Source organism: Cheilinus undulatus, linkage group 20 (genome assembly GCF_018320785.1).
Source record: "Cheilinus undulatus linkage group 20, ASM1832078v1, whole genome shotgun sequence".
NCBI classification, from domain to species: domain Eukaryota; kingdom Metazoa; phylum Chordata; class Actinopteri; order Labriformes; family Labridae; genus Cheilinus; species Cheilinus undulatus.
Genome location: NC_054884.1, coordinates 40,332,966 through 40,347,548, shown reverse-complemented (window position 1 = coordinate 40,347,548; position 14,583 = coordinate 40,332,966). Strand labels below are relative to the sequence as shown.

At 39.2% G+C, this 14,583-nt stretch overlaps 1 protein-coding gene across 1 annotated transcript in view; it reads right to left on the bottom strand.

Annotated features, from left to right (window-relative positions):
• Positions 1-14,583, bottom strand: part of stxbp4 (syntaxin binding protein 4) — a 71,033-nt gene that overhangs the window by 38,140 nt on the left and 18,310 nt on the right. Inside the window, exons 4-11 of the mRNA XM_041816246.1 lie at positions 14,389-14,458; positions 13,841-13,915; positions 9,255-9,340; positions 7,961-8,114; positions 4,777-4,909; positions 2,921-3,027; positions 2,384-2,612; positions 2,012-2,093 (exon numbers count right to left, since the gene is read on the bottom strand). Of these exons, the coding sequence (XP_041672180.1) occupies positions 2,012-2,093; positions 2,384-2,612; positions 2,921-3,027; positions 4,777-4,909; positions 7,961-8,114; positions 9,255-9,340; positions 13,841-13,915; positions 14,389-14,458 (936 nt within the window). The remainder of the gene's footprint in view (positions 1-2,011; positions 2,094-2,383; positions 2,613-2,920; positions 3,028-4,776; positions 4,910-7,960; positions 8,115-9,254; positions 9,341-13,840; positions 13,916-14,388; positions 14,459-14,583) is intronic.

Here is a 14,583-nt window from a genome sequence, read left to right as displayed (position 1 = left end):
ATTGCAAATAAATGCCACTTTTTGTCCATTTTACCACATTTTTTCTGATATTTGCCCATTTTAGTCAACTTTCACTCATTTTTGCAACATTTTTGCCACTTTTAACTTATTTGATCACTTCCCACCCATTTTTGCCACTTTTCTCCCAGTGTTTGCCACTTTTTGAACATTTTTGCCACCTTTAACTAATTTGTTGCCTTTTCTCCCAGCGTCTGTCGCTTTAACCTCATTTTTGCCACTTCTTTTTATCAGTTTTCTCCCTTTTTGACACTTTTATCCTGCTTTTTTTGCCCCTTTCTGACACATCTCACCCATTTAAGCTGCTTTTTGTGATTAAATGCCATTTTTTGCCCATTTTCCCACATTTTTTCTGATATTTGCCCATTTCAGTCACCTTTCACTCATTTTTTGTGACATTTTTGCCACTTTTAACTCATTATTTGATCACTTTCCACCAGTTTTGCCACTTTTTGACCATTTTTGCAACTTTTCACCACTTACATTGTGGCTCTTGCAAAAGTATTTTCCAACGATTTGGCTCTTTGGTTGACCAGGGTTGAGTAATACTGTTTTAGGTAAAGGTTCATTTAAGCAGGTCAATCCAGAGATGTCCTCATTTATGTCACTGCTGCAAAAAGCTGCACTTTTGTCCAATATATATGCCAACTTTCCCACCACTTTTTGGGAATATTCCAAGGTTTTATTGAATTGCAACAACTGCAGTCTGATTTTTATGCACAAATAAAAAAAAAAATGCACAAAACTGGTAGCTGCAAACCTCTCTAATGGTCATTAAACATCTCTTTATATTCCAAGCAGTGAAATAAAAGCCACAGATTGAGCTGCACCATGACACAGACATGAGAGAGAATGCAGACCCCCTTGTTGAATTCTGTCATGTTGCAGCCCAATGCTGCAGTCTGCAGTATAAACATTCAAAGAGTGATACTCAACATGTGGCTCTTTTGTGATTATTTGTGGCTCTTTTACATCTTTATTTGAAATATTATTCCCCCAGAAAACCTTAAACAGGTCAACTTTAACCTTAGAAATTATCCATTGTAAGTAACCAAGTTTGCCACTTCTTTTGCACCTTTTCACAATTTTTTTTCTTTTTGTCCTGCTTTTTTGCTATTTTCTTTTTCTTTTTTTTTTTTTAACCCCTTGTTGGCATTTTTTGCCCCTTCTCACCCATTTAAAGTGCGTTTTTCCATTGAATGCCACTTTTTGTCCTCATTTTGCCACCTTTGTCCATTAAAGTCTCTTTGCAATCATTTTTTCCCACGTTTTTACATTTTTACCATTTTTGCCACCTGTTACTCATTTTTTAATTGATTTTGCCACTTTCCTCCTTATTTTTGCCATTTTTCACCCATTTTTTGCCAGTTTTTGACCATTTTGCCACTTTGCCAATGTAAGTGTCTTTTCACTCAAGCTGCTTTTTGTCACTGAATGCCACTTTTTCCTGTTGTTGCCACTTATGCCCATTTTAGCCACTTATTTTTAGCCCCATTTTACTGTCTTTTTTTGGACTATTTTTGCCACCCGTAACTTATTTTTAATCAATTTTTGCAGCTTTTTGACCATTCCACTACCTTAACTTATTTTCATTGCCACTTTAACCCATTTTCGCCACTTTTCACCACTTAGATTGAGGCTATAGCAAAGGTATTTTTTTACTATTTGGCTCTTTGGTTAAGCAGAGCTGAGTAACACTGATTTAAAGAGTGAATGCACTATGTAACTTGCAGTTTTAGGAACAATGGCTCAATATTCTTCAGTTATTTGATGATCTGAAAGGTACTCGGTTCTTTTAGGATGCTATTAAGACTCTTTAACTCTTCACTTAGAAGTTCCTGCAGCTTTGTCAAAGGGGGAACAAAAGTTCAGAGGGTGTGAAACATTTTTTTCTTTTGCAAAACCATAAAACATGCAGGAAAGTCAAGAAGAAAATGGAAGCTGAAGAAAAAGAGGGCGAGGAAAGCAGAGGAGCGGTATGTGAGAAACATACCGGGTTGTGTTTCTGTGATTCTGTCGCCCTCTGGTGGCGAAGAGATGCATGTCAGCTCCTGTCTGGCTGCAGGCACTCGAACCTGCAAACATCAACAGAGCATGTTCACGACCACAGGTTAAAGGAGGTTTGAAAAGACAGTGCTCATGCATCCTGATCCTGAAGTCCTCAAATCACAGCAGGAGAACGTCAGGCTTGGTTAAATTCAGCGGAGATGTTTTTAATCTTTCTGATCGTGTCAGGCTTTATGTAAGACTTCTTCTCTCATTAAAGTTGGTTCAGTGTCCTGAAGTGAATCTTATCATGGCTGACTTTAGAATCTTCCAGAATTAAAAAGACCACTCATAGTCTCTGTGACCTCTGACCTCTGACCTGGCTCACGTTGACGGTCGGTAGAGTCTCGCTGGCTGGGTTTCTGCTCGATGTGATCTTGGTGATCACGGCAGGCTGTGGAGAAGTGGCCCCCAGTACTGGGGCTCTCGTCTGGGGTCCGACCCCTCCTCCCCCAGGTCCCGGGAGGGAGATCGGGCTGTGAGGCCCGCTGCTGGAGCTGGAGGATGACCTCCGCCTGATGAAGGCAATTTCTACCGTTGGGTCCGGTCTGCAACACAGAGACCGCCGGTTTGTTTGAGTCAACGTGGAAATAGACTTCTACATTTAGATATCTGTCACAAATGTCTGACAATAAATCTGAAATAAAATATAAGCATGAAATGAACTTTCAATCTGAAACTGTGTGAAGTGGCTCATAAAAATCATCACCACATCTTTTTGTCTGTAAATCAGACACATGCTTTTGCTCAGACGGTGTTTTTGAATTGTGTTGTGACATTTCCTCTAACAGCATCTTATTTTGGAGTCAAATTTCTTCTGCATCTTGAATAATTCCTCCCTGGAGGCCTTTCAGACCTGAGTTTGGTGCGTGTCAGGATGCTCCTGGCTTCCTCATATGTCACTCCGATCAGCGACTCTTTGTTGATGGACACCAGCTGATCTCCCACCTGCAGCCTGCCGTCCTGAAACCACAAAAAAAACAAAAAAAAACCCAGAAAAAATCACTACACAGAGCTGATATCAGTTTTAAAGACAGGTATTAAATATTTTTGGTACATCTTGTTATTCTTAGATCACCTAAAACGATGTGTACCATGGCTGACATCTAATCAGCTTAAATTAGTTTGGAATTTTATTTAACCCACAGAACATGGATTACAATCCTAAAACAATGACACAGATAAGAAAAACACATTATGTTATTTAGGTAGATATATATCTTTTGAATATTGACATAGATCATGGTGTCGTCTGCATAACGCTTTAACGCAGTGTTACTCAACGTGTGGCTCTTTGGTGATTATTTGTGGCTCCTTTATGTCTTAATTTGAAATATTATTCCCTCAGAAAACTTTAGAAAAGGGAAACTTTGACCTCAGAAACTTATCACATTAATCAGTTTGTGTCCAAACGTCTACAGAAGGCTTTAAATGTCAAACTTAATCGTCCCATTTAACCAATTTTTGCCCTTTTAACCTTTTTATTGCCACTTTTTGACCATTTAAGCTTCCCTTTGCTTTTAAATGCCACTGGTTTTGTCTTTTTTTGTCCATTTTTGCAACTTCTTTTTGCCACTCTTATCCCATTTTTGCCCTTTTTCACCATTTTTTGCCACTTTTTGCCCATTTCAGCTACCTTTTGCCATTAAATACCACTTGTTTCCTTTTGCCCATCTTTGCAACTTCTTTCAGCTATTTTTATCCCACTTTTGCCCTTTTTCACCATTTTCTGACCATTTAAGCTACCTTTTGTTATTAAATACCACTTGTTTCCTATTTATTGCCCATTTTAGTCTCTTTTCTCTCCTTTTTTTGACACTTTTGGAGCATTTTTTTGCCGCCTTTAACTCTTTTTTTGTCACTTCTCAACTATTTTTGCTATTTTCTGACCCCTTTTCCACTTTTACCCCCATTTTTCACTCATTTTTGTTGCTCTTTGACCATTTTTGCCACCTTTAATTTATTTCTATTGCTACTTCAAGTCATTTTTGCCACTTTTCACCGATTAGATTGAGGCTCTTGCAAAGGTATTTTTCAACAGTTTGGCTCTTTGGTTTATCAGGGTTGAATAACACTGCTTTGGCGAATGTTGTTCTTCTGGATGATACGGCTCAGTTGAGGTGGGAACTTAGTGCATATTCACACCAGAGCTGTTTGGTCACCTTTAAAGGAACTCTGTAAAGGTCCTGACTCTCAGCAGTGACCCTCTGTGGCTTACCCTCCCTGTGGAGGATGTCACTGACTGTCTTCTGGACATTTGTCCAGTCAGCAGTCTTCCCTGTGATCATGGTTGTGTGAACTGATCCAGAGTGAGAGAATGAAGGCTCAGGAAACTTTTGCTAACTGGCATGTGAGCTGTAATCATGAAAATCAAAACCATAAAGTCTGGAAATATTTCCCTTTGTTTGAGATGAATCCAGAATTTATAAAATCTAACTTTTGAAGAAAATCACAGGAAAAATGGAGTTTAACATGATATCTTTTTTTTGGATGCACCTATATAAGAAAATAATCTAAAGGCTTTAATTTATTCTCTCTTATTGACAACATGCCTCTATTTTGTTGTAGTATTTGAATTTCCCACTCCTGATGAGCAGCAGCAGAATTTAAAAATGATAAAAACAGATTTTTTTCTTCTTTGTCGTATTCTGTGATCAAATCTTGTTTATGGCGGCTTCTTTCATGCATGAAACGCTCTGCGAGGCCGCTGACCTTGTGACAGTCTCCTCCAGGCGCTATTTCCTGAATGAACACCATTGGTCCCTCCGCTCGGTTGGCTCCGCCCTTGATGACGAGCCCCAGGCCTGTTCCCTTGGCAACGCATATTAACTGAATGATGCTGTCGCTGGGGAGAGAGACGGGGAGAGAGGATGACACTAAGCATGATTAAAAACCACAAAGCCACGCTGCCGCCGCTCGCCGCCGCTCACATTCAATCCCACATGACATAATCTGTGAGCTCCCCCTCCTCCTCCTCTTCCTCTCTTTGGTGTTCTACAACATGCTGCAAACTGATGGAAACGTTTGGGACTATTTTTAGCTCCTACTGATGTTCCTGTGCTGCTTTTAACCATTTATGTAATCCCCCTCCTCCATAAAGACAAACATTTATTAAACAAAGAGATCTTTGTTGAACGCTGATATCCTGCAGCCTCAGGACTCTGCAGAAAAAAACAACCACAGAAGCTAATCTGCACTAATTAAACACTGTAATCAGTTTCAAGTTTGCATTTGGGATCCTTTTTCTATTTTTGAAAGTTTGCAAAAAAATAAAAGATGCAAAAACCCTTCAATGCACTTTTATTTTATTATTACTCATCCGTCTTTAACCAGCTCAGACCCTGCATGGACACGAGGACAGTTATCATCTCTGCTCTTAGAATTTTGAGATAAAAATGTTCAGTTACGTTTATGTTATTTGAATTAAATGTTGTCTGAGTCTGCTGTGAAGTTTTCATGGAAACTTAATTTCCTTAAAAAGATACTTTCATGGGAATTCAGAACATTTGTTTGGATGTTTTGGGGAAAATTATTAAACATTTCAGGCAAATTTTCAGGCAATTTTATTGAAATTTCTTGGAATAAATTTGAAATATTGGGGAATTTGATTTGATTTCTTCTGAAAATTGTAAGCATTTTCAGAGAATTTGCTGAAATTTTTGGGGGGAATTTAACTTGATAATTTTCATGAATTTTCGTGGACAGTCAAAGGAAATTCTTTGGATTTTTGGTGGAATTTGCTTGGAAGTTTTAAGGTATTTTCAAGGATATTTTGGGAATGTGTTTATTTTGGAAGAGTTTCATTGGACGTTTTGGAGAAAATTTCCTTAAAAAGATACTTTCATGGTAAATCAGAAAATTTGTTTGGATATTTTGGGGAAAATAATTAAAATGTAAAAATTTTCAGGTATTTTCATCTAAATTTGGGGAATTTAATTTGAATTTTGTTGGGAATTCTTCTGAAAACTAAGTATTTTCAGAGAATTTACTGAAAGTATTTTGGGGGAATTTGACTTGAAGTAAATAGAAATTTCCTTGATAATTTTCATGAGTTACATGGAAATTTTAAGGAAATTCTTTGGATTTTGGGGGGAATTTGCTTGAAAATTTTTCATGTAAATTTTAGGAAATGTTTATATATTTCTGAGATTTTCAGTGAACATTTTGTTGGAAATAAACCTTTTTTTGGGCATTTTAAAATTAATTTGAAGAATTTGTTTGGATGTTTAGGGGAAATTTAATTGAAAATTTTTATTATTTTTATATTTAGGTATTTTCATTTATTTTTTGAGTTTGGGAAATGAAGTTTTAGTTTTTGGAATTGATGTGAATTTAAGGGGAATGCACTCTGAAATTGCTTGGGAATTTGATACGAAATTTATGGGGGAATTTGACTCAAAATATCTAGATATTTCCTTGACAATTTTGAAGAATTTACATGGAAATGTTGGAAATGTATTTGTTTGTTTTTGTTGTTGTTGTTGTTGTTGTTGTTGTGTGTTTGTTTGTTTGTTTTCAGTACATATACTAGTATTTTGGTGGGAGGTTGCTTTGAAAATTGAAATCTTTTTGATGAAGTTTGAAAAAAATATCATTGACAATATTTGGAAGTTTTCTGTTTTTTTAATTTTGGGAATTTGATTTGAAATTTCATTTGACTGGGAATTTGAGGATGGAGTTTAATGAATTTTTTTGGTAATGTATTTCTAAATGTTTTGGCAATTTGGCAAGAAATCAGAGTGTGAATTTGACTTGAAATGTTTGGGATTTCCGTTGAAAACTTTTAGGACTTTGAATGGCATTGTTGGAGAAATCATTTTTGGAATGTTTTAATTTTATTATAAAGTTTCCTTGAAACATTTGGGGAATTTTTAAAGAAATCTGGGGGCCATATACTTATATATTTAATACGTTTTATGTAGCTTATTTGAAATTTAAGTGAATTTTTGTGGATATTCAGGGGAATTTTCTTGAAATTACATGAAAAGTTTGGGGACATGTTTGAATAGTTTAGACAGTTTCTTTGGGAAATTTACTTTTAAAACTTTTGGCATTTTATGGAAATTTAAGATATTTATTTCAGATTTTGGATAATTGATTAGAGATTTGAGGGGCAAATTGACCTGAAATATCTTGAAATTTCCTTTAAAATTTTGAGTAATATACATGGAATTTGGGGGGAAATTGCTGTTGGAATATTTAAGCTTCATGACGAAGTTGGGATTTAAATAAATGTTGGGATAGTTTCAAATATGTTTCAGAATTTTCAAGTAGTTTCTTTTTTTGTGTGTGGATTTTGGAAATTACATTTTCCAGTAAATTCAGTGTGAATGATGATGATGATGATGCTTGGTCTTAACTCGCCCATCCCTCTCTCAGTGACTGACGACCCAACAACACCCAGCCTAAACCTCTGCTCTCAAACCAACCTAGGTCTGGATTTTCTGCAGAACCAGGAGATTAGTGGACATCTTTTTTGGTCTAAACTACTTCCTGTTTAAAGACAAGGCCGAGCTTTTAAACTGATCAGGGAGAGACAGACAGAAAAAATACATGAGAAACTAAAGCTGAGGTCCCAACCTAGAGGTTAGACCCACATAAAACCTAAAAACAAATCAATGATAAAGAAGGTCATTTAAATGTTTTTAACTGAAAAATTAATGTGAAAATTTCAAAAAATAAATAGTCACGTCCTGTAAAACTATAAGTGCCCATGGTTGAGCATGAATGAAGAGTTGGTAAATATCAACTCAGTAGTTATAATACATGAACTCTTTTATATCTCATTTATTAATAAAGCAATGTACCTTTTTAGATGCACTAGTAAAAATCTAACCTTGCTCCTGATTTTAATATTTTTTCAAGTTAATTCAGCAGATATGTTTGTCTTGTTTACCTGAAGGCATGTGGGGGCGTGTGCACAGTGTAGGCGGGGTTGGCGTTGTAAGGTGCAGTGTGGGCGTAGGCGGTGACGCCCTCTTTGGGACTGAGGAGCTGAGGACTCTCTGATCGAGAGGAGGACGAGGAGGAGGCCGTGTCTGTGAACTTTCCTGAAAAGAAACAAGAGAAGAAGAAGAAGAGCGTGATCAGGAGGAGAGGGAGGAGACAGATGTTAGGAGGAGACAGATGATAGGAGGAGAGGGAGAAGACAGATGTTAGGAGGAGAGAGAGGAGACAAATGTTAGGAGGAGAGGGAGGAGACAGATGTTAGGAGGAGACAGATGATAGGAGGAGAGGGAGGAGACAGATGTTAGGAGGAGAGGGAGGAGACAGATGATAGGAGGAGAGGGAGGAGACAGATGATAGGAGGAGAGGGAGGAGACAGATGTTAGGAGGAGACAGATGATAGGAGGAGAGGGAGGAGACAGATGTTAGGAGGAGAGAGAGGAGACAAACGTTACGAGGAGAGGGAGGAGACAGATGTTAGGAGGAGACAGATGATAGGAGGAGAGGGAGGAGACAGATGTTAGGAGGAGAGGGAGGAGACAGATGATAGGAGGAGAGGGAGGAGACAGATGATAGGAGGAGAGGGAGGAGACAGATGTTAGGAGGAGACAGATGATAGGAGGAGAGGGAGGAGACAGATGTTAGGAGGAGAGGGAGGAGACAGATGTTAGGAGGAGACAGATGATAGGAGGAGAGGGAGGAGACAGATGTGAGGAGGAGAGGGAGGAGACAGATGTTAGGAGGAGAGGGAGGAGACAGATGATAGGAGGAGAGGGAGGAGACAGATGTTAGGAGGAGAGGGAGGAGACAGATGTTAGGAGGAGAGGGAGGAGACAGATGTTAGGAGGAGAGGGAGGAGACAGATGTTAGGAGGAGAGGGAAGAGACAGATGTTAGGAGGAGAGGGAGGAGACAGATGTTGTTCTTAGGCCAGCCAGTGTGAACTCTTTGGTCCAATCAGCGTCTGAGATTAGAGCGTTCATGCTTTTATTAAAATCAATCATGAGCTTATTTACCAGTAGGACCCACTTTAGTCAAGACAGTCCTGCAGGACAACAGCTGAGTGCTACTTTCTGCCCTCACAGTGATGAAAAAAAACACTATGGGCAAAAGTTTTTGGACACATTTCATAAGCATTGGTGGAGCATTGTGCGTAAGAGTTCTGAACTTCCACTAGCATTAATGTAAACAATAAAACTGCAGCAGGTAGAAATGTAGACCCATAATATCCATAAATATTTGTACCTGTGGAGAGCTGAGTGGGGGAGATCTGTCCTGAAGCTGTGACGTTATTGGAGCCGTACTTTTCCATCAGTTCAGCAAACTCCCTCCTGAAGCACGAAAACACAAAAACGTGCAAAAAGGCACACATCAGTAATCCTCAATCCTGAAAAAGTCCTGTATAGAATATCAGAAAAGGCCAGCACAATCAGGTCTTTGCACCATGTCATGCTTATGTTTGTCAGGTTTCACATGATTTAACTGAACTCTGGGGGATGTTCAGAGCCTTGGAAATGTTTTTGTCTCCATCACCTCACTTAAACTTTCCAATAACCTTTTCTCTGAGTGTTCTTTTGTCTTCATGGTGTAATGGTAGCCAGGAATACTGATCAACCAGTGACTGAGAGGCCCAATGACCTTGGGCTTTGACCTACGACCTCTGAAATCCAGTTATTGCATCCTTGAGTCAGAGGGGACATGAGCACAAAGTCTCCACTCTCCATAAACAGCATTCATGTTCCATTCTTTGTAAAATTAGGGCATGAAACTGACCTGGCGAGTTCTCTTTTATCACTAAATCAGCTGTTATTTAGTGCAGATTTGACCAAACTCATCAACTTTTCACGTCTTTAAACCAGCTTAAAAACAACAAAAACATCCGGAAATTACGGCATCCTGATCTGACAGAACTGGACCAATAATCTCCAACTGTTTTTCTGTGTTTATCCTCTGAACCTGCGAGGACACCAGGAGCAAATCCTCACAGCGTGATTTCATCAGAGACTGGCGGGGACTCGCTGTGACTGACCCGCTCTGGTCAGTCATCGCCGTCATTTGTTCGAGGTGTGAAACAAATCACGGAGATAAACAAGGTCGAGGTTTGAGGTGAAACCGGATGTGCCGGCTCAAAGCTGCGTTCACAGACAGACGGAGGCCAGGCTCACGCTGGCTGCAGGTTTGGGTCAAATAGAGGCAAGGAAGAGGAGGAACGACCTTTCCTCTGCAGTCACAACACAGTCCTTCAACCAAAGCAGCATCCTCTCTTCAAACTTTTCTAGTCTAATAAAAACCACCATGTAGAGTTCTTAAAATCCTACAAAAAGACATGCATAGGCCTGAAGTAGCAATAAAAATAAAGGTGGCAAAAATGGTCTAAAAGCAGCAAAACTGAGTGAAAAGGGATGAAAATGGGAAGAAAAATTGGAAAAATAGTTTAAAAAGTAGCCAAAACAGTTAAGAAGCAAAAAAAAAAAAAAAAAAAAAAAAATTTATACAGACGGAAAAAAATGGTCGAAATCAAGGCAAAATGAGTGAAAAATGATTAAAATGGCAAAAAGTGGCAAAAAATGGTGAAAAGGGGAAAAAATGGGGAAAAAGTCGGTAAAAAAAGAAACAAGAATTTGGGACAAAAGGTTGGTATTCAATGGCAAAAGGTAGTTATTTGGACAAAAAATGGCAAAAAGAAGTTGGAAATGTGGGCAGAAAAATAGGAAAAAAGGGGCATTTAATGGCAAAAGGAAACTTAAATGGGAAAAAAGTGGCCAAAAAAAGTGAAAAGGGGCAAAAATGAGATAAAAGTAGAAAAAATGGGCAAAAAGTGGCAAAAAGAAGTGGCAAAAAGTTGGGGGAAAAGGAAAAAAGTAGTATTTAATGACAAAAGAATGCTTAAATGGATAAAAAGGGTCAAAAAATTGTATTAAGGGGCAATTTCCCCCCCTTTTTAAAGGTTTTCTGGGGAAGTAATATTTAAAATGAAGACATCGAAGAGCCACTAATAATCACACATAGAGTATCACTGCCTTAAAGTAACTATAGGTCTATTCATTTTCCTCCATGCAGAGGTTAGCAAAGCAAATCACTGTTTTTTCTGGTTTATGATTCCGCGCCTCCCCTGAAGTTCTGTGGCGCCCCCCAGGGGAGGCCCGCCTCACACTTTGAAAACCACTGATCTAGTCAAAGTCTGGTCTTAAATCTGACCTCATGCTGAAATTGTGGCTGAATTAAATCAATTCTGCAAAGAAGAGTGGGACAACATTCCTCCACAGTGATGTGGGTTATCTGTATGACGTTTTCACCGCCCTGAATCTTCAGACTGCCTCGCAATCTTACAAGACATGCAGGCTTTAAAACACCCAAACAGACGTGTATGTTTGAAAAAAATCGTAAGTTTCCTGCAGCTTTTATGACTCAGAAAAGCCCAACATGCTTCCTCTGATTTCACCAGTGCATGGCTGCAGAGTGGGACTACTGTCAGGGCAGCAGAGCTAATCTGAACGATGCAGAATGCCGGCGACAGAGCTGAGGTGTAAAGGAACTACCTAAATCCACATCCTGTTATTCTGCAGGGCAGCGATTGAACTGCATGTGTTTTTGGAAGTGATGCACAGCAGCTGGAGATGACGAGGTTAAGGGAATTCTCGTGGGAATGAAGAGATCAAGCGATCCGACGTAAGAGCAGCATGTAAACAGCAGATTATTCTGTCTCTCTGAGGCTGATTTGATGTTTACCTCAGTGCGATTCTGCAGCTTTTAGCTTCTCCCATGGGCAAGAGTGTTAGAAAGTTAAAAGGATGTGTGCTTTCACAAATAATTTTAATGTTACACGCAAGTTTCTGGCTTTGTGGAGTCCAGTTCTGAAGATTATTTTCCAGTGTTTAGTCCAAAGATGGAGTGAATAATCCAGAATAAAACCATGAGGAACTGAAACACATGCTAGCTGAATCTCACAGTGCTGCTTCCTGTTCCCCTGGAGGATCATGTTTGGTGAAATCTATATCTTTAAGGCCTACAGAAAAGAGCAGTGTGAAGTCAGCTGCTGTTTCTACTGATGTCTCTGTGATCAGGAGCTCAAACCCTGTGAACCTGCAGATGGACGGAGGGACGGACAGACAGAACGGCGGCCTTATTGTGTCACTGTGCGTTTGTCTCAGCGTGGCAGGCTGACACGAGGAAAAGCACAGGAGACAGCAGAGTGCCAGGTCTGGTTACCTCCTACTACTGAAGCACACGACGCTGCCCGTCGGACAGACGCGTCCTCCTCCGAGTTTACGCCAAGGACGGAGAAAAGGCCCCACGTTTAAGACTGGGAGTTCATCCCAGCGGTGCTCACGGTGTCAGAAATATGACCAAAACATGTTTGCTGTTTGGGTTGGAGTCAGGTAAGCAGCTGAACATATGACATGCACAGCTGGATCTTTAGAAATAGAAACAATATGTGATCGCGATTAAACAGGACAATATTGCGTTTGCAGTACAATCCCTGAATGTTATCTTGAGTCTGCTGGCCTGGTCATCAACAAAAAAACAGAGATTAATGAGAGTTTTGTGCAACTAAAGGTGCTTTTATGCAGTGGCACTGCAAACTTAAAGGCCTTTCTGCAGGGATTTTGCAAAACTTTCAAGAATGACTAATTGCAGTCTTTTTTGCATTTATGCAATTGCACAGCCTAAATTGCATTTGCAGTTGTGGTTAGATTAACCCTCAGGCATCACGAGGGACATTTTTGTCTATTTGGGCAAATGTTTCCTCTTTATCTGCTCACCATTTTGGCTGTGTTAGTGCAAATGGTCTAATTTTTTGCAACAAATTTTCTTTATAAGCAATTTTTTGAATTTAAATTTCAATTGCTCTAATAGGGGAACACTAGGAAACAAATTTACTCCCCTTTAAAGCCATTAAGGACAGAAATGTCCACTTCCAGAAAACTGCTATAAAATCTTAACAGATTAATATTTATTTCTGCTTTTTTTTTTGCATAAATCTCTTAAAAAACTTCAGCTGTGCTCAAAACTACCAAACATTCAATCATTTTGAGGATTTTAACCCTTTAAATGCCAGTTTGATGACAGGATGGTCATATTTTTTCTAAATAAAACACACAAAACAGTAATTATTTTCCACATAACTAATGTTGGGGGGGTGGGGGTGTATTTTAAAATCAGTTCTGGGTATATCAAACATTAGCCAAAATATTGACTTTGATGCATTTTAAGTTTTTGTGTCGTATCTGATTTAAAATTTACTACCTTTCGAGTCATTCAGGACAAAAATGTCCCATTGACTCCCATTCAAACCACATTTTTTGATCTTTAAGTAATCAAACTGGCATTTGAAGGGTTAAAATCCTCAAAATGATTGAATGTTTGGTAGTTTTGAGCACAGCTGAAGTTGTTTAAGAGATTTATGCAAGAAAAGCAGAAAAAATTTAATCTGTTAAGTTTTTATAGCAGATTTTTGGAGGTGGCCATTTTTGTCCTTAAGGGCGTGAAAGGGTAGCAAACTAAAGTGATGCCTGAGGGTTAACCTGTAGCATCAGTCTTTTCTGCAGAATCATCAGTCCAAGCCTGCAGCACAGGGGTGTCTTTGAAAGCACGATATCATGGCTTGATTTCATCTTTGATGGTTTTTGTTGCATTTTGTTTTCATGTTTGCCTTAAACTCTGAATTTGTTTTGCTGCAATTAAAAATACAAAATGAAATATCAAATGGCCCATCTACCTGGTAATTTTACCCTCTTAGGTGATAATGAAGACAATTTGAAGATTAAAAACAATAAAATAGACATTCTGATGAGAGAACATGTTGGAAAAACTGGGTGAGTTTGGGTTACCTGGCTTCATCATCTCTGGCGATCAGCAGCGACATGTGGTTGGAGAGCGAGGCGGTCCGCAGGATCTCCACCGCCCTATCAGGAGACAGAGTTAAATAACAGTAACATCTCTTTATTCAGCACATCAACAGGGATGTATGTTAGACCAGGGCATTCAGATTCTGGTAATCCTTGTGATGAAGAAGGTTTGACAGTGAGGATGCATGCAGACGGATGTACAGGCCTGCATTAAAGACCGGCCCGTTAACAGACATGATCTGTGGTTTTCTGCTAAATCATGGCTTCGTCTATGTCTGTCCAGCCTCGCTCAGAGGCTGAGACTTTCTCCAGCTATCGCTCATTAAAACTTTAGATTGTGTAATCCTGAAACTCCTGCCTGGTGTTGCTGAGAGTCAGAGTATTGAATATTTTCATATCTCTAATCCAAAGAACGGCTCTGAGCGAGGCTGAGAGACTAAAAATAGCTGTCACCTAAAAATACCTCTGCCAAAACTCACACGCACACTCTCACCGTGATAACTTGCAGACACAACACACTCTGACCTCACCTCTCATTGGTCACTCCGATCAGACTGATGTTATTGACATCCAGAATCAGGTCGCCCGCCTTAAGCCGACCTGGAACAGAGAGCAGCGATCAGACGGACACACAGACACACAGACACACAGACGGAGGATAATTCCATTAATGCTGGCATAGGCTTAGACAGAACTGTTTACATTTGATATGAAATCAAAAAGAA